Genomic DNA, 25,751 nt, shown 5'->3' with positions numbered 1-25,751 from the left:
CTGGCTTCCATGCTCTACTGACCTGAGGAACGTAGAAAAGACAGTGACTCCGGTCTCCGCCTGCAGAGCCCGAGGAGGCCATGGCTGGAACATATATATTTTTAATCAATCCATATATTTTAATAACCCTTCATAATATTGGGGGGATATTATTAATGCTCAAGCTAGGCTTCAGAAGTACATGAATTGAGAACTTCCAGATGTACAAACTGGATTTAAAAAAGGCAGAGGAACCAGAGATCAAATTGGCAACATCTGCTGAATCATAGGAAAAGCAAGGGATTTCCAGAAAAACATCTATGTCTGCTTCATTGACTACACTAAAGCTTTTGACTGTGCAGATCACAGCAAACTGTAGAAATCTTCCTGACCCAGGAATCAAACTGGGGTCTACCTGCATTGCAGGCAGATTCTTTCCTAACTGAGCTATCAGCGAATGGCCCTTCTGTGTCACAGTTCCTGGTGAAATATAGCAATTGATGTTTTCTTAGTAGTTTGTCACTTCTGCAACCCTGGGAGGGACTGTCTTGTGAAGGGACACCCCGTCTCAGCAGCCAGTCTGGGCAAGAGAGTGGCAGTGTTACTGGCTGACCCACTTGGTGGAGGACATGAGTCTTGCTGGCTGGACTCTTTCTAAGGAGCCTGTGAGTTTTCTAGCTGGCTGCTGGGCTGGGAATTGCTTGAATGTGCTTGTGAATCGGCTAATTTGCAAAATTTCGGGTGGAAATACTACTGTGTTCTTGGCCAATAGGTATTCTGGTACGGATTTCAGGTTGGTTTTTAGAGTCAGAAGGTACTGTATTTAGGATGGCCATTTGATAGCCTTGTGACCTTGGGCAAGTTACCAAACCTCTCTGAGTTACACATTTCATCAACCATAAGTGCAGAGAATGGGACTTGCCACATGAAGCTGTTGTAGGAATGGAGAGCATATATGTGAAGGGCTCACAAAATGTTTCCCCTCCTAATAAATCAAATCCAAATTCTTTCTAAGAAATAGCTAATAATATTTCCTCAAAATATCTCTTTGAAAGGAAATGTAACCGCTTCAAATCAATAAACAAATTAATGAATAGTTTATTTTATAGATGCTCACAGTATATTTATAAATGTATATATGATGTTGTTTAGTCACTAAGTCATATCCAACTCTTTGCGACCCCATGGACTGTAGCCCGCCAGGCTCCTCTGTCCATGGGATTTCCCAGGCAAGAATACTAGAGTGAGTTGCCATTCCCCTCTTCAGAGGATTTTCCCGACCCAGGGATCGAACCTGGGTCTCCTGCTTGGCAGGTAGATTCTTTACCACTGAGCCAACATGGAAGCCCAAATATGTGATGGGTTTATAGAAGTATGCAATATTTGTATTGTGGATAGACAAGCATATAAAGGGACTTGTCTGATGGTCCAGTGGCTAAGACTCTGAACTCCCAAGGCAGGGGGCCTGGGTTCAATCCCTGATCAGGGAACTAGATCCCACATGTTGCATCTAAGACCTGATACAGCCAAATAAATAAATAAATATTTGGGCTTCCTTGGTGGCTCAGACGGTAAAGCATCGGCCTGCAATGTGGGAGACCTGGGTTTGATCCTTGGGTCGGGATGATCCCCTGGAGAAGGAAATGGCAACCCAGTCCAGTACTGTTGCCTGGAAAATTCCATGGATGGAGGAGCCTGGTAGGCTACTGTCCACGGGGTGGCAAAGAGTTGGCCATGACTGAGCAACTTCACTGGTTCAAGAATATAAAGATCTTGAGCCAGAACAAGTGCAATGCTGCTGCTGTTCCCTGAACACGCTGGGACCTGAAGGGCACTTTGCTGCAGCTTCAGGCTCTGACCTGCGAGTTGTGCCTGTTCTGCCCCCAGTTCCGCTCTGCTCTGGAGGTGGAGAGCGTGGACAGAGAATCCGAGTCACTCGGCAGAACATCCACTGAGCACCTCACGTGTGTGGCCCTTCTGCTCACAGGGCCCCAAGGGCCTCTTCCGCCCAGCGTGTGGCTGGAAACCAGGCTGACTCACAGGCAGGAGGTGACCTGTCTTGCCATCGAGGACACAGCTCAGCCTGGTGACACTTCTGGTCAAGCACTTTGGAGACATCGAGACAGCTCTCCTGACTCGAAAGATAGCAACAGAGGCCGAGAGAAACGTGGAGACTTCACTGGGGTCACTCGGCTCATTAGCGGCTGGTCTGGGTGGACCAGAGCCCAGCTCTGACCACCGTCCCTGCCCCGTTCCCCTTAGCATAGAGGCTGTTTATTAAAGGGCTTTATTTTTAGGGGGTTAAGAGTTTTATTTTTGTTTGTTTTATTCTCCGCTTTCACGGTGAAGTTTATCCCACGTGCCAGAGTCTTTGGGACTTGAATATTCACATTTGAGGGCAAAGCCAGCCTCTAGGAGGTGCACTGGAGCTCGGTGTGGTGGGCAGGGGTTCCCTACAGGGGACGTTTGGCAATGTCTGGAGACAGTTTTGGTCATCACAGCAGGAGGGTGGGTCAGGAGATGCTGCGGGCCTCAGAGGGTAGAAATCAGGGATGCTGCTCACTAGAGGTGCACAGGACACCCCCCAACAAGCACTGTGCAGCCCCAAATGGCAGCAGCGCCAGACCGAGCTGCCCTAGTGATGGGGCAGCAGCACCCCTTTGGTCTGTAGCCTTCTCTTTGGCCCTGGGCAGGTTCCCTCCATAAAACCCAGCCATGGCCAAAGATTTGGGGCAGCGTGGCTGGGACCAGGCGTGCACAGTAAGCCTCTTTTCAGGTCTGTGCAGCTGTTTTCAGCCTAGTATCTCCCTGCATGAGGCCAGCAGCGCAGAGCTCCTCTGGGTCAAGCCTCCTGCCATCTGTCTGTCTTGGGGCAGGTAGAGGGCCCAGCCTGCTTGGGCTTAAGGCAGGGGCCCTAGGGGCGTGGAGGTGGGTAGTAGCTGATGTTCCTTATGAACCTAAAGCGATTTTCCTGCCCGCCACTCCATTTTGCACCCTTACCTTCTGCGGCCCCAGCACCGCACCTTCCAAAGCTTTCTAGATCTGTGTCCAGAGAATAGATTTGCTTCTTACAAGCAGTCAGGGCTCCTCTCTCTGGCCTAAGGCAAGTGGCCCATCTGCTTTTGCTCTTCCAGAATGTTGTCGCTGACCCCCTTCTGTGCCTCCCCTCCATCTGTACTCAGGCCCTTATCATGCCTTTGCTGCATTTCAGTCAGGCTGGGGGAGGGAGCGAAGAGAACCAGGTGTGTTGAGTTCATCTCTTAAACAGGAGGCCTGTCCTTATGTGTTGGAAAACTAGATTTCATTAAAAGCTTTGCTGTGTGTCTGGCCTCTGAGGAAGGCAGAGAGCTGAGGAGCTGGAGTGAGTTGCTAGAGGTGGAATTGAAGGGTGCACCAGACAGGGCGTAGAGGAGCTCGGTGACCTTGATCTCACTAAGCCTCAGTGTCTCTGCATGTATGATGATGCGTAACCCTGGCCTGCCCATCCAGGTGAACTGAGGGCATGGATGTGGACCAGCAGAGAACCCTGTAAAGGACTCTGGTTTATTACGGTCGTCCTTCTGGATGGACAGCACTCTCGTCTCCATTACGCGTGGTCAAGGCAATGTGTCACATGGCACACACTGGACCGCGGCTCCCTGGTGACGGGCTTACCCAGCACATGAGCATCAGTACCGACTGCCTCGTTCTCTTGCAAGAGGCCTCCAGTTTGGTTGGCAGAGTGGCGACCAGCTGGCCAGTTGGACGGGGCTCTTTAATGTCACGGACCACCCGGCAGTGCAGAGCGGCAGTGACTCCAGTTCCAGGTACAGACCCCCGGTGAACAACCAGGGTGGGGGGAAGCTCTTCTCGGGGCAACCTTGCAGCCTCTGCCCCTCTGGGCTGCTCTCAGAGAAGAGGAAGTCTCAGTGCAATGGCCCAGAGCTCACCCTGGCATCTGACCTAGGCTGCTTAGATAGGAGGGTGAGGGCCAGGACCCAGCCAGAGCAAAGCAGGGACTCACCGCCCCGTCTCTTGGAATGAGGGTGGGGGGCGATGGAGTGGGAGTCTGGGTCTCCAGCCTCCCTTTGAGTTGGGGGCAATATTCCAGCCCTCCTGGAAGGATTTTGGGGTTGTGTCAGGGTGACATCAGGGTGGGCAAAGACCATTGGTTTCCTGCTCCTCTGAAATCCACTGAGCAGGCTGTCCCTACTCTGCCCAGCCTTGGCTGGGCTGATCTTGGCTGTACTAAGTTGCTTAGACATGTCCAACCCTATGGACTGTAGCTCACCAGGCTCCTCTGTCCATGGGATTCTCCAGGCAAGAATACTGGAGTGGGTTGCCTTTTCCTCCTCCAAAGGATCTTCTCAAACCAGGGACTGAACCCACATCTCTTATGTCTCCTGCGGTGGCAGACGGTCTCTTTACCCCTGGTGCCACCTGGGAAGCCCTTGACCTTGGTTGGGGAAGAACCATTTTCATCAAGATATGATCCTGAGAACTGACATTTATACCATCACATGGTTATTTCTTCTCGATCTGCTGTAGTGTTTGGAGCTAAAATCAGTAATGAGGGGCATTCTGTATATCCAGGAGAAGGAACTATTTGTAGAACAAATGAGAATGGAGTATTCTCAGGTGGAGCATGCTCATTGTGGGTAGGGTGGGGGTGGGGTGCGGCGGGCGTGGTCATTTCAGGGAATTTTTTCAGACAAGGTGGGATGCTCTTTCTGCTTGAAGGAGGGTGTGGCTGCAACCTGCCTACTAAGGTTTTCTCCGGGCTAAGTTATTTGGTTTCTTAATTTTTGCATTTCCAAGTGCAGGCTAACTATTAGATTAATTTCCCTGGGAGAGGCCTGGGTTTTTGTTGCTGTCAATTTTGACACTAAAACATCAAATTGTCCCTGCAGAAGAGAAGTAGCACATTTTTCAGGGGCTTCAATATGCGTGATTTTATCCAATGCTTTGAAAAAGAGAAGATGTGGCCCCAGTGTCAGACGCCGATGGGGGAGGTGAACAGACAGGCCTTGGGGTGTGGGGCAGCCATGGGCCATGGCCTAGAATCTGGGTCTTATTCGGACTCTTTAGGAGCCTAGTTCTCTCCATATATCTGTGGTGGGAGCCCTGGCCTGCCACTTGGCGCCTGGGATTGTCACCCAGTGAGAGGACAAGTCCCGACTTGTCTGTTTCATATGTTGAGCTTCCAGCATTGGCTTCTGCTGTGTGACCCACCCACCCAGATGCCGCGGGGTGTCTGGGTAAGTCTGCAGGTGTCTGTCTCCCTGGGAAGGACTCCCTGAAGGGTTCACAGAGCGGGTTTGGCTAGAAAAGAAGGAAATGGCAACCCACTCCAGTACTCTTGCCTGGAGAATCCCATGCATGGAGGAGCCTGGTAGGCTACAGTCCATGGGGTTGCAAAGAGTCGGACACGACTGAGCGACAAGCTACTACTACAACTACTAAGACGGGACAGGCCCTTGGGAGGCTGTTCTGGGCAGATGTCCTGGGCTGGGGCTGAGACCACTGCACAGATTCTGTTTCTGACTTTTCCTACTGCCAGCAGCTTTTGTCTCTTTGTTCTTTCCCTGCAATTTCGCCTTTAATTTCTCTGCCTTTCTCACCCTACCTAGTCTCTGCTCTTCCTTTCCTCCTGCCACCCTCTCTGGGTTCACTTTTCTTTCTCAGTCCCTGTGTCCGGCCTCTCTCCTCCTCCCTCTCATCTCCTTTGCCCTTCATCCTCTCTCCCGCTCTCAGCAGCAAAGGTCGGCCTCCCTTTCCTGTCTCTCCGGGCCCCTCGGGTTCAGACACACCACCGCCTCCATCAGGTGCCCTTCATTCAACATCATCACCAGCTGAGCTGGTTTCCTTCCGGAGAGCCATTTGACCAAGAGCCCCCTGAACTCCTTAATAAATGTGATGACCACACATTCCAAGTTCTTCCTGGGCACTGCCAACTCAGATCCCAATTTCTGATTGACCTCTAAACTCCCCACATAGGTGAGAAAACACAGTACGTCTTTCCTACGTGCAGAAAATAATGGTTCATGTAATTAGACCTGACCCGTGTGTTGGAGATTCTTTTCCTCGGTGTGGGAGCAGCTTCTGCCTCCTTTAAAATGGACAGGACAGCTCCTCGCAGCAGATGTGGACTTGGGGGAGGACCTGATGCCACTGGGAAAGGACTCTGCCGAGTGAAAGTGCATCATCCCAGCAGACAACTGTCCGTGCCTGAAATGCAGGATGAGCTTCGTGGTATTTTGCCTACTGAATAATTCAGCGCATGCCGTATTTTGCTATCTGTAGCTGTGTGGAGGGTTGAAGTGTGGTACACCGGAAGTCATTTATTATTAACACCCGTTGGAAGGGAGGTCAGGAGGTACGTACCATTTATAACAGAGGATAAAGATGGGCAAAAAAAGAGCAATGACTCATAAGTTATGTACTCAACCAGGAGCCACAAGGAGAAGGAGCAGGTCCAAATGATCAGTCTGGAACACTCCAAACAGGACCACAAAGAAAATCCAGGTCAGATGATGCTCATAAAGGCTGTGGCCAGGTCTTCACTTTGGACACGAGCTGGTGAAGTCCAGCTGGCAAGTGTGTGAGTTACAAAATATACATTGACATATAGCTTTGTTAATTTCAGGTCTAGATCTAAAAGTGTCCAATAAGCGTCTAAGGAGAACTGCTGTAGAGAGAAGATAGGAAGAATTGGTAATCAGCAAGTGCTTCTATTTCAGTGGCTGCCTTGATGGAGCAGGAAGGGCTTTGAAGAGAGTTCTCATCATCTTCGGATTGGGTGTTTGTGTTTCTATCTCCCCACCTAGGCAGTGATTGTGCTTCTCCCTCTTTGAATTTTCAGCACCCAGTATGGCACCAGCTCAATAAATGTTAATCGAATAAAGGATGAATTAAGCAAGGACAAAGTAAAGACTGTTGGTAAGAATGCAGACTTCAACGTTAGTGTCCCTGAATTCTCCCTTAGAGATTTATTCCTTTGGATTAAACCTCGTCTTCTCCTGGCAGTATCCTTGAAAATTAATCCCTGGGGAGGGGAAACATTTTGGAATCATAAACTCATTCACAGTTTAGAACGACCAGAGGATTTTTTCTCTTGGGTAGGTGGTCAGGAGTCTGAAGGTGGGGGTGTGTATGTGGATAAAAACAGAAGGCAGTGAAGGCAGATGATATACTTTTGCAATAACTAACTGAGAGCAGCCCCTCAGCCCCGCCCCCCCACCCCATACCACCACCCCCACTACGAAGTATGGCAATTCTGACAAGGGGAAGATGTGGGAGGGGAAGGGGGGTGAAGGGCTCTTGTCCTCTCAGCTCACTGCTTTCACCTCTCCAGCCTGGCCAGCTTCTTGCAAACCCAGTGACCATCTGGAGGGCAGGGGAGGCATAGTGCCCACCTGCCAAAGTGGGCAGGCAGCGCCCACTGCCTCGGGACACCACAGGGAAAGGTCACCCAATCTTAGGGGCTGAAGGCAGCTGAGGCAGAAGTCCCCCAGGTGCTAACTCTCAGCCTGGTCTGTAGTCACCACTCAAAAGACTTCACTCAGCTTCCGTCAGACGGTTCCTGATCCATGCCCCAGCCCTTGTCCTCCTCCAGGATCCACCTCCCACTCCAGTGCCTCCTGGAAGCTTTCCCTGATAGCCACTTTTACTCCACGTTCTGTAAGATGTGTCTGCATCGGGGTTGGGGGTGGGGGGTGACTGAAAGTGAAAGTCGCTCAGTTGTGCCTGGCTCTTTGTGATCCCAATAGTCCATGGAATTCTCTAGGCTAGAATACTGGAGTGGGTCTATCCTTTCCCTTTCCCAGGGGATCTTCCCAACCCAGGAATCAAACCAGGATCTCCTGCATTTGCAGGTGGATTCTTTACCAACTGAGTATCAGGGAAGGAAGCAATTTCTATCATCACACACAGATAACTCCCCAGCCAGTGCACATGAGCCCCTCTATGCTTGCTCAGGCCTTCCCCAAATCCCAAGGACGCTCCTGTGCCAGAGAGCGGGGCTGGACCACCTGTGCGTGCAGTATCAGGGCCCTCCAAACCTTCTTACTTCAGACCCAGCCCACAGGCAGCCCCTCCTCCCAGGGTGCATACAACCTTGGCCCCCTGGTCCGGAACTGCATGGCAGGAGATGGTTTGCAAAGACAGGGAAGGACCACTTCTAGAGCAGAGCTGAGGACAGAGTTTCCCTGCGCTGCTGGGCTTCCACTTGGGGTGCCGGGGACTTCCCATGGGGAAAGAAGCACCAGCGCAGGAGTAGCAGGCAGGCCCCAGACTGGTGACACAGTCGCCTCTTTGCTCCGCAGAACAGCAGGCCCAGTGAATGTGTGTTTCTTTCTGAAAGAAAGAGCCTTTCTTTCTGGGTCAAGGTCTGCGTTCCAGGCGAGCGTGTATGCCTGGGGTGTGGAATCATCATATTTCAGAGCTGGAAGGAACTTGACTGAATTGAATTTAGCATTTTATTATGCTGTCTTGAATTGTTCCCTAATTGTTTCATGACAGTGTATAATTAGGGAATAAATTGTATGATGCAGCTGGCGAGGGCTCCAGGAGCCTAGGGTACAAGTTGGAGGTGCTTCTGTGGAGGGGAGGGACTTGGATTGGACATGGACAGGCGATGATGCCATGGCTGAGTGCTACTAGGGGCTGGCTGTGTGCCAGGCATGGTGCTGGGTGCCTGATGTGTTACCCTCAGACCTTTGGGGGGGTGCTGTCATTGCCCCCATTTTACAGATGAGGAACTGAGACCCCACTTCCAGGTGGCGGTGGGTGGTGGAGCTGGAACACACCCCTTGCTCTGTATCTCTGAGTCCTGGCACCTGTGGGCCATGCAGAGGGATTCTACTTTCTGGGCTGTGGATAGACACCCAAGGTTGGGTCAGGTTGGGTCTCCTTGGCTGTCCTTGCCAAGGCATCTCAGCTCCTGGCTGTTAGACTGGACTGAAATGACCGTATTGATCTAAGTAGGTAACTGACATGCATGTTTTCTCCCAGTGCTGCCATGAACACTATAGGCAAGAAAAGACAATCTTTAGGGTGTCTTATCCCCTCCTCTCCTATCTCTTTCCCACTTTTTGACCTTCTGCACTCTCCTTCACCCCCAGCCTCTATGCTTTGTGTTCCTTCCGTCTCCTCCTGCAGGTCCTGGATTTCAAAGAGGAACCCTGGGTGGCAAGGTTAGCCCAAGGGAAAGACTTTTCCACGGAGGACTTACAGAGGAGGTGTGGTGACAACTTTGAGGGGTGGGGTCTGCACGTCTGCATTTGAGTGCAGGCTGGCTTAGCGTAAGCCTTTTGGGTCAATTTTTGCTTCTGGGGAAAAGGACATACATAAATAAATAAGAGATTAGGAGAGTAGTCTGAATTTGGGGGTCACCTGCATGTGAGAGAATCAAATTATCGAGAGAGAGGATGAAAAGTGATCAGCAGTCTTTGGATGGAATTGCCTCCTTATTTGGTTCAGTTTAAAATGGAAAAATTCCGCCTGTGGTTCTGATATGCTATCTGGATGTTCTTCTTTGCTTTTTGACTGCCAGATTTTTCTATGAATATCCCTTAAGTTTAGCAGATTATTTGGAATGAAACTACTTTTTTTTTAAAAGATTCCTCATTCTATTAATTTATTTTAAATAATGGGTGAAAAATAAATAACCAGAACTCTTGGGCTCCATCTAAGTAAGATGGCACTGCTTCTCCGTTTCCTCCCACGCACCCAGTGTGGGCTTCTGGCGGCAGGCAGAGGAGGCCAACTGTGAAAGCAGGGCTGTTGGGGCTCCGAGAGGCCTCAGATGGGGTCGTTCTGTGAGCTCTCCTGGCCAGCAAGCTTTGCGGACCTTGGCTGTGTCTGAATTGAGTCTCCTGGTCAAATAACCACAGACATGAGCCTTTCTGTGCCTCAGTTGCCTCCTCCTCTGTGAAACTCCCACTTTGCTCCATCACCGGTGGGGTCCCCTGGGTGGGCCCACAGCTAGGCAGGAGGTTCCCCTTGGGGCCAGCTTTTCACATCAGATGACCCTGGCCCTACCTCTTCCTCACCCCCCAGTCAGCTCCCCAGACCCTCTGTCCCTCCCTCCAGCAGTCCGTTCTTCCTCCTCTCCTTCACGGCTCCCACGCTTCCTGCCTTCTGGACCATTGTCAGGAATTTCATACTAGTTCCTTAGCAAAGACAGGAGGCCACAGAAAGGAGTGAGAATGGAAGGAAATGGAGAATGGAAAGGACAGGGGCTCTGGGGTCTGGTTAAGAGGACTAGCATCCATCTGGGAATCAGTTTAGGGGATGCTTAGAAGGGAAGACAGCTAGGCTCTCCAGGTGCCCACTCCATGTAGCCATGCACAGCCCGCAACCCCTTCTTCGATGTTGGTGGAGGCTGTGCTGGGACCGTGGGCGGTGGGGCTCCTGGAGCCTGGAAGAGAGGCCGGTCCTTCACTGCAGGCCTCCCCTCTGGGCCTGCAAACCTTCCCTCCCTCACGCTCAGCTGGGGCTCCTTGATTTACCTTCTGGAACCTCCTAGGCACTTCCGTCTGCTCTTCGTCCAGCAGCTCCTTCACATGTCAGGGAATCCCATTCTCTCACCTGAGACCCACTCCTCACACGCTCACTGTCTTAGTCTGTGCGGGCTGCTCTGATGAAATACCACACACCAGGAGGCTCATCAACAACAGGGATTTGCTTTCCACAGCTCTGGAGGCTGGGCATCTGAGCCTGTGTGGTCGCCAGCACGGTCAGGCAAGGACCCTGTTCCAGGTGGCAGACGCTGTCCTCACATGGTGGAAGGAGCTAAAGAACTCTCTGGGGCCTCTTTTATAAAGGCACAAATCCCATTCAGGGAGTACCAGCCTCATGACCTCATTACCCCCGAAGGCCCCATCTCCTGATATCATCACCTTGGGGGTTGGGGTTCCAGCATATGCCTTTTGGGGGGACATGCATTCAGCTCAGTGAATGCACCCGCTCCTTCACTTTGAGCCTCCACAGTCTCTGCCTCCAGCACCCCCTACTTCCAGTCTTGCCTCAACCCATACAAGTGGGGCTCTTGAGTGACACAGGGACCTCCCTGGGCTCCTGTTGTCTGGAACACCATCAGTGTCTGGGAACAAAGTGGTGTATGCAAGAGACACACACTGCTGGATGGACTTCACCTTCTCCCAGCCAGTGACTGCTGGGGCTCAAAGTATTGTAGCCCCAGTGAACTCCATGGTCCAGATGGAGCTCTGGAGGGGGCTTCAGGCTGGACAGGGGAGCCCTCTCTGGGGCAGGCTTATGGGGAAGGGCTAGGAAGAATGACAGAGACAGACTCTGCACCCTAGAGCCAGGGCATGCTGAAACGAGGCCCCCTCAGCCTGCAAAGCTGGAGCCCAGGCCCGTGTGGGAGGACAGGACCCAGTATTCAGCAGCTGCAGCCACATTTGCGTTTGTCTTCTCACTTAAAGGAGGCCGTCCATTGCTGATCAGGCAGCCAGCGCTGCCCAGCCCTGCCCCCACCTCCCCAAGGGCACAGAGACGGGGCAGGGTGAATGCAGCCAGGCCAGCGTCGGCTTTGGCTGCCGGAAGCCAAGTGGCATCTGAGCTGAGCTGGGCTCCTGATGTGACCGGCGGTGACTATTTATACCTGTGAGGTGTCCTGCCAGCATCTCCTCCCCTTTGAACTGGGTAGAGATCGTCTTTCCAGAATTCAAAGAAGAGATAGTGACTAGCTCACCTTGAGAGGCTCGTGGAGTTAGGGAGGTCGGAGAAACTGCGGCCCTCAGTCTTCTAGCAGCTCATGGCAATGCTTGAGATATTTAGAGAAAGAGCTGTGGCTTAAAAGGGCATTTGTTAGTGATTTCCGATAATAAGAGTCATAACTCCATTACAGAAAGTGTATAAAAATGTAGAAAAGAGTTTTTTTTTTTAATCATAATTCTGTACCTAGAGCAACCTACTATTAATATCTTGTTATCACCCTTTCCCATGGGCTCACATATGTATATATAATTGTTTTTGGAGATCATAGTTTTGTAGCTTGCTTTTTTCACTCAGTATTGTCGTGTATATCATTTTCTCGTGTCATTATACACAAACATTTCAGCATCATTTTGATGTCTGCGTGATGACCAGTATCCAGAGCAAGCAGGGATTTCTATGGCTTCCTCCAGAATGCCATCCTCAGGCCTCCTCTCAGAAGCAGAATCGAGGAGTGACCCAGTGTGCTTCTTACAGTCTTATTTCCTCAAGTCGTTTATCTTTAGAGGCTGAGATGGAACAGCACAGCCTTCTAAAAGCAAAGCCCAGATAGGCTGGGGAAAGAAGCAAGGGCTATATTAGCTCCATTTTTTTCAGATGGAAAAATGAGGCTTTAGACCTAGGCCTGGAGTGATTGTGATTACCTGGCTGAGGTACCACATGCAATGTGTTTCAGGGTGCCTGGGATTTTTTTAAATCATCAGGTGTGGTTAGACACACAGATGTGGAAATGACGGTCAGGAAGGAAGAGGTGTTTATACTTTCAGATCCTAAAAAACGGGAAGCATACCATACCATGTAGGGCCACACGGGAAGGCACCAGCGTCAGTCAAGAAGCAGAAGGAGCAAAGGGGAAAAGCGGGCAAAAGCCTTTCTTGTGGTTTCTATGTAAAGAACGGATGAGCAGGCACACGGGGTTAAGATTGGCTTGTTTAAATAATTTCAGAGGGCTCTGGGGCAGAGAGCTGCCCCAAGTTGTCTGGTAGCTGGCCTGTGGGTGGTTAGGGCAGAGGAATAGGTGGCCCTAAGTGTGAGAGGAGGAGAAAGAGGAGGAGGAGGTGGTGGCGAGTGTGAGCTCTGGATTGCTTGGTTTGCACATGAAAGGTGTGCTCACAGGTTTTGTTTGTTTGTTTGTTTTTTATCATATCTAGGAATTGATTAGCTCTAGGAGAAGGCAATGGCACCCCACTCCAGTACTCTTGCCTGGAAAATCCCATGGGCGGAGGAACCTGGAAGGCTGCAGTCCATGGGGTCGCTGAGGGTCAGACACGACTGAGCGACTTCACTTTCACTTTTCACTTTCATGCATTGGAGAAGGAAATGGCAATCCACTCCAGTGTTCTTGCCTGGAGAATCCCAGGGACAGGGGAGCCTGGTGTGCTGCTGTCTATGGGGTCACATAGAGTCGGACACGACTGAAGTGACTTAGCAGTAGCAGCAGGAGAGACAGTCTCTCTGGGGCCAGGATAGCCCCAGATGTCAAAGCATCAGAAACACAGTTAATCCATGGAGTCTGCAACAGAGATGCAGTGATCAGGGACATCCCTATGTCAAAGAAGAACTCAGCGTGGGCTTTACCCTCAGGGTGATGGGGGAGAGGTTTCCCAATAGCAGCAGAAGGAGAATGGCAACCAGTCCAGATGGTGGAGAACTTCTGAGCTATGCATTTCTTTCTCAGCTCTGTCATCAGCCAGCTGAGGGACTGTAAGCACGTCTCTGACTCACTGGGCCTCCATTGGCAGATCTTGTCCTTTCATGGCAGGAAAAAGGGGAAGAAGGGGAATAGACATTTTCTGGGCACTTCCTGTGTGCCAGACACTATACTAATGCTTTCTTTGAGATTCTCATCATTATCTTATCTCAGCCAATTATCTTATCTTGTCACAGGTGTACTTCGTTTTTTTGCTGATTTTGCAAATGAGAAAACTAAGGCTCATGGAAACAAAGGGCCCCTGGCTAGGGATGGGCAAAGAAGGATGTGAACCCTATTCTGAAACCCTTGCCATCTAATAGCCACTAAACACACCACATGAGACCATTTGGAATCGCTGAACCGCCAAGTGATGATATTGGTGATGCAAGAGAAAGGGAGACGGAGTGGAGGCTGGCAGAGGGAAAATGAGGATGGCTTGTGAAGGTGACGAAGGGGCTGGCTGATCAGAGGGAGGTGCTGATTGGTTTTAACTTCCTTTGAGAGTTTCTCTTGTTTGCTGTGCTTAGTCCCTCAGTCGTGTCCGACTCTTTGTGACCCCACGGACTACAGCCCGCCAGGGTCGTCTGTCCATGGGGAGTCTCCAGGCAGAATACTGGCGTAGGTGCCATGCCTTCCTCCAGGGGATCTTCCCTACCTGGGGATCAAACACAGGTCTCCCGCATTGCAGGCAGATTCTTTACTCTTTGAGCCACCAGGGAAGCCGGTAAACATTCCCTTGTTTATGGATCATTAATTCATAGACTTGTTCTGGCTTGGTTAGTGAAGTGGGAAACACTGAAGAAACTTTGGGGTTGTATCTTAGTGCTGGATGGGACTTCAGATACCACCTCATTCAAATTATTTAGGAGGATAAAAAAGAGGCTCAGAGAGGTGAAGCGATTTACCCAAAGCCACACGGCTGGTTTAGAGGCATATCCTGGGTGTGTCTGTAAGTGTCCCAACTCCTGAGAACACTAGTATAAGTTTCCTCTTAATTATCTTCTATGTCATTAGAATCTGGAATGTTTCTTAGTAGTTGCCTGAGATCACGGCTTCAGAAGACCCAGTGGATTCCCAAGAGCTCAGTGTCACTGGCTGTGGTTGCAAATGATGATCTTTGTGATAAGACACCAGACCTCACTTACTGTTGTGTGATGGAAAAATGACCAAAGTTAGAGACAAGCTCATGGACTTTTTTTTAGCCCCAGGCTGACTCCTTGTTCTTGGTTGCAGATAACAGAAACCATTTTAGTTAAAGCAGAAAGGGACTGACTAAGGGTAAGGGTAGCACAGAATCACTGGGAAAGCTGAAGAAAAACTCTAGGCCAGCTTCCAAGAATGTCTCTGCAAACTGCATTGTAAAACTGGGCCACTGTGGAAGCCTCTGATAAAATCGTGAAGGTGCCGCCACCACTGCAATTTCCAAGAGCCATGCCACCTCTGCCACATTCTGCCAGGGAAACAATGCCTTGAGCCTTGACATTCTTCTAGACCATGGCTCTGAATCAGTCTCATGCTACTGATTGTGAAAGTGTTAGTTGCTTAGGTGTGTCAGACTCTTTGCAACCCCATGGACTATAGACCTCCGGGCTCCTATGTCCATGGGAAGAATTTTCACAGGCAAGAATACTGGAATGAGTTGCCATTCCCTTCTCCAGGGATCTTCCTGGCCCAGGGATTGAATCCCTGAATCAGCTTTGCAGGCTGATTCTGTACCTTCTGAGCCTCCAGGGAAGCTACTGACTGGTTGAACCTAAATTGCCTAGAGGACCCTAGCTACAAAGGAGTCTGGGAAATGTAGTTTTTAGCTTTCTTGTCTCTAGTGCAAATATGCAGAGATAACAAAGACAGATTCCACATGTTTCAGATATTCCTCATTTGGAAAGGGAAATAGATATATAAACTGACAATTATAATACAATGTTATCTGCTCTAATTAAGAGAAAATGTATAGAATAGCCTGAGAGTGAGCATTAGAAAAGTCTTCCCAGAAGAGGGGCATTTGAGGTAGGTACTGAAGGATCAATGTGAGTTTGCCAAGTGAGAAAGACAATGAAAAGAGCTGTAAAACATAAAGGAAACAGAAAAAGGAGAGTGATATTTTAGGATCTTCAGTGCCTCAGTTCAGTTCAGTTGCTCAGTTGTGTTCGACTCTGCAACCCCATGGACTGCAGCATGCCAGGCCTCCCTGTCCATCACCAACTCCCAGAGTTTACTCAAACTCATGTTCATTGAGTCGGTGATGCCATCCAACCATCTCATCCTCTATCATCTCCTTCTCCTCCTGCCTTCAATCTTTCCCAGCATCAGGGTCTTTTCACATGAGTCAGCTCTTTGCATCAGGTGGCCAAAGTATTGGAGTTTCAACTTCAACATCAATCCTTCCAATGAATATTCAGGACTGATTTCCTTTAGGATGGACTGTTTGGGTCTCCTTGCAGTCCAAGGGACTCTCAAGAGTTTTCTCCAACATCACAGTTCAAAAGCATCAATTCTTCAGCGCTCAGCTTTCTTTATAGTCCAACTCTCACACCCATACATGACTACTGGAAAAACCATAACTTTGACTAGACGGACCTTTGTTGGCAAGGTAATGTCTCTGCTTTTTAATATGCTGTCTGGTTGGTCATAACTTTCCTTCCAAGGAGTAAGCATCTTTTAATTTCATGGCTGCAGTCACCATCTGCAGTGATTTTGGAGCCCCCAAAAATAAAGTCTGTTACTGTTTCCACTGTTTTCCTATCTATTTCCCATGAAGTGATGGAACCAGATGCCATGATCTTTGTTTTCTGAATGTTGAGTTTTAAGCCAACTTTTTTACTCTCCTCTTTCACTTTCATCAGGAGGCTCTTTAGTTCTTCTTTGCTTTCTGACATAAGGGTGGTGTCATCTGTGTTTCTGAGGTTATTGATATTTCTCCCGGCAATCTTGATTCCAGCTTGTGCTTCTTCCAGCCCAGTGTTTCTCATGATGTACTCTGCATAGAAGTTAAATAAGCAGGGTGACAGTACACAGCCTTGATGTACTCCTTTTCCTATTTGGAACCAGTCTGTTGTTCCATGTCCAGTTCTAACTGTTGCTTCCTGACCTGCATACAGATTTCTTAAGAGGCAGGTCAGGTGGTCAGGTATTCCCATCTCTTTCAGAATTTTCCAGTTTATTGTGATCCACACAGTCAAAGGCTTTGGCATAGTCAATAAAGAAGCAGCAGCTGTTTTTCTGGAACTCTCTTGCTTTTTTGATGATCCAATGGATGCTGGCAATTTGATCTCTGGCTCCTCTGCCTTTTCTAAATCCAGCTTGAACATTTGGAAGTTCATGGTTCACGTACTGTTGAAGCCTGGCTTGGAGAATTTTGAGCATTACTTTACGAAATCTGCTTAAATTCTTTTATAACATGAAAAGTAGGAGATGATTTATTTTGTATCGATAGGAGTCAATTTGTTGTGTAAAATATTTTTTAATATTCTAAAATATATTTAAAATGTCTTAAATGTATGATTATAATATTTAAAATTAAATTATAGTAAAATAATAACAAATATTTATGAATATATGTTAAAGTTATTTAAAAAGAAGCCAGTTAATTGGATAAATGTCTCAGTATTTCTAAAGCACCACAGACATAAGTTTGTCTATGTAAGTTAGTGAGAATATTTGTGAAACAGCTGCTGCCATGTTTTGGGAAGGTTTGTGGGAAATGCACAAGGACTGACTTTATTTTAAATCCTTGGCTGTGGCCTGCAGAGCCCAGATGCTGTCCTGGGGCTCCACCCCGACCTCTGGCTCTCCAGGGCTAGCTGTAGAGAGGCCTCTGCCCCAAGTTTAGAGGCTAAGCCTGCAGGCTTCTTGACTCGGGGCTGTCCTGGGATCCCACCCTCCCAGCTTCATCAGCCCCGGTGTCTTCCGACGACCTCCAGAAAGAGAGGCCGCGAGGAGAGGGTACACCTGGCCTCTGCCCTGGAGGCCCCTCTGCCTTCGTGGCCGAGTCTGGCAGGGAACTACCGTGTTTTATCTTGGTGGTCACCCTGCCCTGCCCCTCTCTGCCCCACCCAGTCAGCGGATGTTCCCTGGGCTGGTGTGAACTAGCAGGTATGGCTGTAGGAGGTCAGAGGGCCTTTTCCAGGGGTCACCAACTGTCCTTATAAAGTGGGCAGACAAGAGCATCTTGACTGAATGCACTGCTTCGTGACCCAGCTTTGCCACCTGCCACCCACATGGCTCTGGGCAAGTGCATAAACCCCCAGAGCCTGCTGTGGATGCTTGTGATGACCACTTATCTGGTGGGCTAGTGATACAGATTAGAAGAGGATATTATGTTTAATGAATTACGTCAGGTAAAGACTAATACTATTTGGTGTCACTTACATGTAGAATCTAAAAAGTAATACAGGGCTTCCTAGGTGGCTCAGTGGTAAAGAATCTGCCCACCAATGCAGGAGACCCAAGAGACATGGGTTGGATCCCTGGATCGGGAAGATCCCCTGGAAGAGGAGATGGCAACCCATTCCAGTATTTTTGCCTGGAAAATCCCATGGACAGAGGAGCCTGGCAGGCTACAGTTCATGGGGTCACCAAGAACTGGACATGACTTAGTGACTAAACAATGACAAAAAGTAATACAAGTGGTTGTGCATTCAAAATAGAAATAGAATCACAGACATACCACACCAACTTCGGGTTATCAGAGGGGAGAGGGGAGGTGGCAGAGATAAATTAGGAATATGGGATTAGCAGATATAAATTACTAGATACAAAATGGATAAGAAAGAAGGAGATACTGTATAACACAGGGAATTGCACCCATTATCTTGTAGTCGCCATGCTGTATACTTGAAACTAACACAATACTGTAAGTCAACTCTACTTCAATTAAAAAGGAAAAAAAGTGAATACCTCCATGTAGAGTACAGGGCCTTGGCCTGTGACAAGGGCTCAGTGGTGCTGGTTGAAGTTGGTATTGTTATTCTGCATGAAGCTGCAGAAGGGACTGTGTTGGCTCAGGCTTCTCTACACTGACAGCATGGCCTGGAGCACCATCTTGTCAGCCTCAGTTTTCTCAGCTGCCAAATGGGGAGAAAGGATCTCACCTAGTCACAACGCGAGCATGAATGTCAATGAGCTGATGGAAACGGAAATTCTTTTCACAGTGGGAAAGCAGCTTGTGCTTTCTCGGCTATGCTGTGGCTGTCATTGCTGGACACTTGCCCAGGAGGAGGAGAAAGGGGCAGGAGAGGAAAGGCCCAGCTGAAGGCCTGTAGCCTCACTGACTGACTCCAGGGCTGCCTCTGTCGATGACTGGTCCTAGGAGGAGTGCGAATGAGGATGTATCCAGAGCATCCTCTTTCTCCTTCAAAGTCACCATGTGGAACCAAGCCCTCTTCAAAATGTCGTGATGTACTGAAATGGGTTCATGGCCTAAATGCTTATACTCCCAGGGTAGTAGGGGTGCTAAGAGTAATCAGCCAACCAGTGATTAAACCAGCGGGCCTGGAGGCAGACCCCCATCAGGTCATTTGCTGGGGAAGGCTGGTTTGCTCTATGCTATTACTTTGATGGGACACCACCCCTCTGCCCCCTATTCCTGCTTGAGAGCCCCAACAGGTTCCCGGGAGTCTGCCCACTTCTCTGTGTAGTAACCTCTGTCCCTGTTGGTTCCCAGGTACTTTGAATTTTACGAGGGCCCTTTTGAGTATAACTCCACAAGATGCCTGGAGCTGAGGCACGAGATCTTGGAAGTGAAGGTGCTCTCCATGTGAGTGTGGCTGGGTGGGTGGTGGGTGCTGGCCGGTGCATGGGGGGCGGGCAGGGCAGGGGCTTGGGTGGGGGCATGGCCCAAGGAAATAGGACATTTGGTGGCTCATGACAGAGCAAGAATTAGGTCTGCTTCCCCAGGGCCTCTGGCATTTGGAGAGCCCTGGAGGGCTGGATGTAGGGATGACTGTGTTTTATGAAAAATGTCAAGTTCGCAAGGTCACCTCTGGTGACTGTGTTCCAGTCCCCGGCTCAATTACCAGCCTCCACAGTTATCATCACGGAGCTCTCTTGTATAGAGATTGAAGAGGACACAGGAGTGTCTGTCCTGAAATTCAGTACTTTGTGGCTTAAGCATTGACCTCTTACTATTGTCTTTAAAAAATTTTATATTTATTCATTTTTATAATTATTATTTAAAGCATACAGCTTTCAAGTGGTACAGTTCAATTCACTCACTCAGTCGTGTCTGACTCTTTGCAACCCCATGAACCACAGCATGCCAGGCCTCCCTGTCCATCACCAACTCCTGGAGTCCACCCAAACCCATGTCCATCGAGTGGATGATGCCATCCAACCATCTCATCCTCTGTCATCCCCTTCTCCTCCTGCCCTCAATCTTTCCCAGCATCAGGGTCTTTTCCAATGAGTCAGCTCTTTGCATCAGGTGGCCAAAGTATTGGAGTTTCAGCTTCAACATCAGTCCTTCCAATGAACACCCAGGACTGATCTCCTTTAGGATGGACTGGGTGGATCTCCTTGCAGTCCAAGGGACTCTCAAGAGTCTTCTCCAACATCACAGTTCAAAAGCATCAATTCTTCGGCACTCAGCTTTCTTTATAGTCCAACTCTCACATCCATACACAACTACTGGAAAAACCATAGCCTTGACTAGATGGACCTTTGTTGGCAAAGTAACGTCTCTGCTTTTTAATATGCTGTCTAGGTTGGTCATAACTTTACTTCCAAGGAGTAAGCATCTTTTAATTTCATGGCTGCAATCACCATCTGCAGTGATTTTGGAGCCCAGAAAAATAAAGTCTGACACTGTTTCCACTGTTTCCCCATCTATCTGCCATGAAGTGATGGGACCGGTTGCCATGATCTTCGTTTTCTGAATGTTGAGCTTTAAGCCAACTTTTTCACTCTCTTCTTTCACTTTCATCAAAAGGCTCTTTAGTTCTTCTTCACTTTCTGCCATAAGGGTACAAAAGGGCATAAAGTGAGAAGCCCCCTTTCCACAGACCTCCCCTCCCTCAGTCTCCTCCTCAGAGGCCACCCGTGTATCTTCATGCATCCTTCCAGAAAGTCCGCATAAACCAGCACCCAGATAGCAAGAGAACCGTGCCCGCCCCTCCCCACCCCAGTGCATCGCTCTTTTATAACCTTTGCGAGGGAAGACACATAACATGCTGGACACTCACTCACAGGACTGCCAGGAGTTGAGAAGAGTCTGCGCCCTGTTAATCATGACAGGATGCATGTTGACTTGAAAACCATTACTGTTGACCCTTGAACAAAGTGGGTTTGAACAGCACGGATTCACTTATATGCAGATGTTTGGCGAGAGTTCTGCAGTGCTACTCGAGGTTGGTTGAATCTGTGGATGCAGAGAAACTATGGATCTAGAGGGCTGCCCACAAGCCCTGTGCTGTTCAAGGGGCAACTGTACACTCAGATGTGGAAGAAATCGGAGCCAGGCAGTGCTGGGCGCTAATGTGGACTCAAGGAACCCTGACAGGATCCTGGCACCACTATCAGGCCCACAGGCAGGAGCCGCTGCTCCTTTAGCCATTTGACATGATCACATGATCATGTGGGTCATTGAAAGAGCATGGGCCTTGGGGTCAGGCAGACTTGGGGTCTAAAGCCAACTTGGACCTTAGCAGCTCTGCATGTTTATACAAATCACTCAACCTCTCTGAGTCTTTCCTTTCCTATAAAAATGGAGCCACTATTAACCTACTTTTAGGTTGCAGTAAAGACTAGCTGAAATAACATATGTGAAAGTATTGTGTTGGCCAAGAGTTCATTCAGGTTTTTCCATATTATGTCACAGATACATAGCCCAGGAGTGCATGTCACAGCAGCACACACAATAGGTGCTCAATAAATGTGAATGTTCCCCCCAACCCCACCCCCTTTCCTTCCTGGAATCAGCAGCAGCAGCAGCTTTGCTGACATTTACAGACCCCATCAGCTTAGTTGTACAGGGAAGTTCTGGGGATAAGGGCAGGTGTCCAGCTGGGATCAGCGGTATTGTTCACGGTCCCTGATCTGACTGAGGGTCTGGGGTTAAGGCCAGGTATCCACCTGGGATTAGCTGCATTGTTCACGGTCCCTGTTCTGACCAGGGGTTGGGGTTAAGGCCAGGTATCCAGCTGGGATCAGCAGCGTTGTTCATAGTCCCTGTTCTGACTGAGGGTCTGGGGTTAAGGCCAGGTGTCACCTGGGATCAGCTTCATTGTTCATGGCCCCTGTTCTGACCGAGGGTCTGGGGTTAAGGCCAGGTATCCAGCTGGGATCAGTGATATTGTTCATGGTCCCTGTTCTGACTGAGGGTCTGGGGTTAAGGCCAGGTATCCAGCTGGGATCAGTGATATTGTTCATGGTCCCTGTTCTGACTGAGGGTCTGGGGTTAAGGCCAGGTATCCAGCTGGGATCAGCAGCATTGTTCACGATCCCTGTTCTGACCAAGGGTCTGAAGCTTCCAGAGGAAGCCGAGGAGGTGCTCCCTCTCTATCCATCCCACCCAGCCCTGAGCGGACCACGCCATGGAGGGGGCAAGGAGTTAACTGGGCCAAGAGAATTCCAGATGAGGGGGACGGTGCCTGCAGAGGCCTGGGCCAGGAAGGGTCCGCTGTGTCCCAGGCTCTGAGACCGGCCTGAGGGGATACCAGAACTGGGTTGCTGGAGGGCAGGCAGGGCTGGAGCTTGTGAGTCCTGCAGTGCCGGCCAGGATCTAGATTTTATCTCTGTCTGAGGGCCATGGGGCCCTTGGGAGGGTGGGAGGAGTAGGCTGCGGTTGGCGTTGGATATGCTCTGCCGAGGAGCTGTGACTTGGTGACCAAGGTGGCTGCCTGGCCCCCTCTCGGGAGCCAGAGGTGTAAGCAGAGAGCCGGATCTTTTCTCAGAACTCCAAGATCTTAGGCCCTTAAATGTCTCAGCCTGGAAAGCCGGGGCACTGAGAGCATAACCAAGAGTTCACAAAGGGTGAATAATTAATTCTTAAAATTCTAAGATGCAGACAGTTTCTTCCTGGCTGCCTCAGCATCCAGACAGGAAGCCTGAGAGACCCTGTGAATGGGCCATCCTTCTGTTACAGCCCACACCTCTACCCCACATATTTCCTGTGGATTTGCCTGAGTCCTTGTATTGGTTTGCTGAGGCTGCCACCACACAGTACCCCCGACCAGGGGGCTTAGACCACAGAACTTTGCTTCCTCGTGGCTCTGGAGGCTGAAGGTCTGAGATCAAGGTGCCGGCAGATTAGTTTCTCCTGAGGCCTCTCTCCTTGGCTGATACGTGGCCATCTTCTCTCTCTTGCAGGGTCTTCCCTCTGTACCCACGTCCTAATTTCCTCTTATTGTAAGGACATCACTTGTAATGGTGTAGGGTCCACCCTGGTGATGTCATTTTAGCTTAACCACCTCTTTAAAGACCTTATCTCCAAATGGAGTCACATTCTGAGATCTTGGGGTTTGGGGCTTCAGCATAGGAATTTCAAAGAAGCTATAACACAGTCCATAATAGTCCTATCAGAGGGATCATGTTAGAAGTTCCCTGGGCCCTTAAGGGGATTCCCTCACATCTCAGTCTGTAAAGAATCTGCCTGCAATGCAAGAGACCCGGGTTCGATCCCTGGGTCGGGAAGATGCCCTGGAGAAGGAAATGGCAACCCACTCCACTATTCTCACCTGGAGAATCCCATGGACAGAAGAGGCTGGCAGGCTACAGTCCGTGGGGTTGTGAGAGTTGGCCACGAGTTAGCAACTAAACCGTCATCACCACTGGGCCCTTTGTTTCAAGCCTAAATCTCAAACAATGTGGGGTGTGATAGAACCTCATCCTGCCCCGCACCATCTGTGCCCACCCTCTGTCCCTTGTCAGGACCTCGTGTTAGTGGTTATGAGGCCTCTGTGTGTCTGGCTCTAGGTGTCTCTGCCTTTGGGATACCCTCTCTGGTCTCCTGAGCTGAGTGGCTGTCCCAGCTGGTAACCTCTGGGCCTTGTCCCTCCTGTCTCTTTCTTGTCAGTTGCCCTCCATATGGTCCCCTGGCTCTGGAGTCTGGGCCCTTGTGGTGGGGGAACACACCACAAGGCTGCTTTTCAGGGAGCAACAAGCCCAGTGACTCCTTTCCTGAGTCCTCAAGCTGAGGTCAGTGGGCTCCCCCAGAGCTGAATCTTAGTGGTTCTGATGCCACCTGGGCACCTGTGGGCTTCACTGTGGTCCAGCCCAGAGGCAAGAGCAGTGCTCACAGTGGAGACCATGAGTCATCAGGAAAAGGTTAAATCTCCATCTGCGAATAGAAGGCTCTGGACGGATGTGCCCAGAGGCCCTTCTGGTACATGCATGTCAGCTGGCATTCCATCTGAGGAGACAGGGCAGTGTGTGTGATTCATCTGGGAATGATTCTGATACAAAATTGCTCCAGTCAATGGTAAAAATCAGTCAACTGAAAACCTCCCACATGGTAAGGGCCTAATTCCCTGACAATGTCAGATACAATGAGGAATGACTCTATGATGATTTGTTGCAAAATCACATTGTCCCTGATACTTGTAAAAATTATTTATGTTTTATTTTAGCCATTCTAGGGCCTCTTTAGTTTTAAACCAATTGCTGCCTGTGCTTACACACAGATAGCACCATGCATGCCTGGGACCTCACCCTGGGTCTCTCCTGCCACCCTTTCCCCATCTTTCTGGCCTGGGGAACCCAGGCAGAGCCTCACAGAGACCAGGAGAGAGGCTGGGAGCAGCGCTGGCAGCCCTCTGGGCTGGGACATTCCTTTACGCCCATGCTTCTCTGAGTCTTGTTGCCTGGCCCTGCCCAGGCTCTGGACGTGTCTGTTAGACGAATGAGTAGGTGGATGAGACCTAGGTGGGGGCAGAGGAGGCCACGGAGGAAAAGGGGAAGAAAGAAGGAGGAGGACGAGGGGATGGTCATCATCTCACATACGGCTGGGAAAATCAAGTAGCTACCAAAGTTTATAGTAATAAAAAGTGATGGTTTCTGCCCACACCCTCTCCCCCAGCCCTGCTCCTTACGACTCTTGGCTGTCTCTTCTGGGAGTCACCTCGTCCCTCTCAGTCCTGTGCATGCCACGGTCGCCACGTTTAGTGTCCGCTGATGTCCTGCTCTGCTGGGTGAGGATTCCACCCCCTTACCCAGCCCAAACACTCCCCCCACCCCACTTTTCCCAGTTGAGGGGTCCTGCTATTTTTAGTTCTTCTATCTATAGATTGCCTAGATAACCTATTTCTTGTTCTATCAAATACTGGCAGTATCTGTTGGTTCTGTCCTTTGTTAAGAGGAGGGTATCTGGCTTTAGTCATACATGAGTTTACCTTGAGAATGTCAAGGCTGATGACATTTACATTCTATTTGTAACTATAGCAAGCCTTTCTTGGGTTTTCTCTATGGGCTGACTCTAAAATTTGAAGATCAGAAAATAATGATTCCTATTGTCTTTCTTGTAGATTTCCACCCCTTCTCGCTTTTTTTTTTTTTTTTTCCTGGAGCTTCTAGTCATCTTTTTCCTTTTGAACACTTTGTCTCTATCATGCCCTACTTTCCCCCCCTGCCTCTCCATCAACCAGGCATTCCCCCAAGGGTTTCCCTTCATCCTCTTTATCCATCCTGGACAGGCTGCTCTCTGGGTGGGTCACACACAGTTGTCACTTCCCTTCTCTGCTCCATAGATTGGATTCACCCATAGCTCCTTCTTTCTTGGTTTTACGCCTTCATTTGCTGCTGCCCATGCTCAGGTAAATTTCCCCAAACTGGTGGGTAATGGTTGAGTCCTTCTGTGTACAAATGATGTAATTCTCTTATTTGTTGATTTGGCAGCGTTGGTATTTTAGGTGAAGATTATTTATCCCCAGAATGCTGATGACCTACCTTCTCCATCATCTCCTAGGGTCCAGGACTGTGTGAGCATATGGTGCTAGTTTTTTCCTTTGGGTGTGATCAATTTTTTTTCTGTCTGAGTCTTTACAGGTCATGACGGTTCTGGAATATCAGAACCTGGGCCTCAGGAGACCTGTTACTCCAGAGCTCACTCCAAACTCTTGACCTTTCTCTTGGGTTTCTTTATATTTCCTCCTCCAGTTTTCTTCCCCTCTTCTTTCTGGTACCTCTAAGAGTTGTATACCTCTGGATTGCTGCTTGAATAGCTTTTCATCTCATCTTTTCTCTCTTTGCCTTTTACTTCTACGTTCTGAGAAAATTCCTTGAGTTCACCTTCCAACCTTTTCTAATGACCTTTTTTTCCCCAAGAACTCTGTTTTTTAGATTGTTCTCAGGACAATCTAGTCTTTTTTATTCCTCTTCTGGAAAATAGTCATGTCTTGGGAAAAAGGGGTTAAGGTAAAGGTGATCTTCT

General features: G+C 49.4%; 1 protein-coding gene across 4 annotated transcripts in view; it reads left to right on the top strand.

The window, feature by feature from the left end:
* The window catches only part of ST8SIA5 (ST8 alpha-N-acetyl-neuraminide alpha-2,8-sialyltransferase 5), a 68,588-nt gene that overhangs the window by 26,138 nt on the left and 16,699 nt on the right, over positions 1-25,751 (top strand). For 2 of the 4 annotated variants that reach the window (XM_069568465.1, XM_069568466.1), the window contains exons 2-3: positions 3,678-3,785; positions 19,053-19,145. In XM_069568465.1, coding sequence (XP_069424566.1) covers positions 3,678-3,785; positions 19,053-19,145 — 201 coding nt within the window. The remainder of the gene's footprint in view (positions 1-3,677; positions 3,786-19,052; positions 19,146-25,751) is intronic. The other 2 variants (XM_069568467.1, XM_069568468.1) reach the window with 1 other exon arrangement.

Source organism: Ovis canadensis, chromosome 23, assembly GCF_042477335.2.
Source record: "Ovis canadensis isolate MfBH-ARS-UI-01 breed Bighorn chromosome 23, ARS-UI_OviCan_v2, whole genome shotgun sequence".
Taxonomy (NCBI): Eukaryota; Metazoa; Chordata; class Mammalia; order Artiodactyla; family Bovidae; genus Ovis; species Ovis canadensis.
Note: the sequence above shows the minus strand (reverse complement) of the source record. Positions and strands in the feature narration are given on the sequence as shown.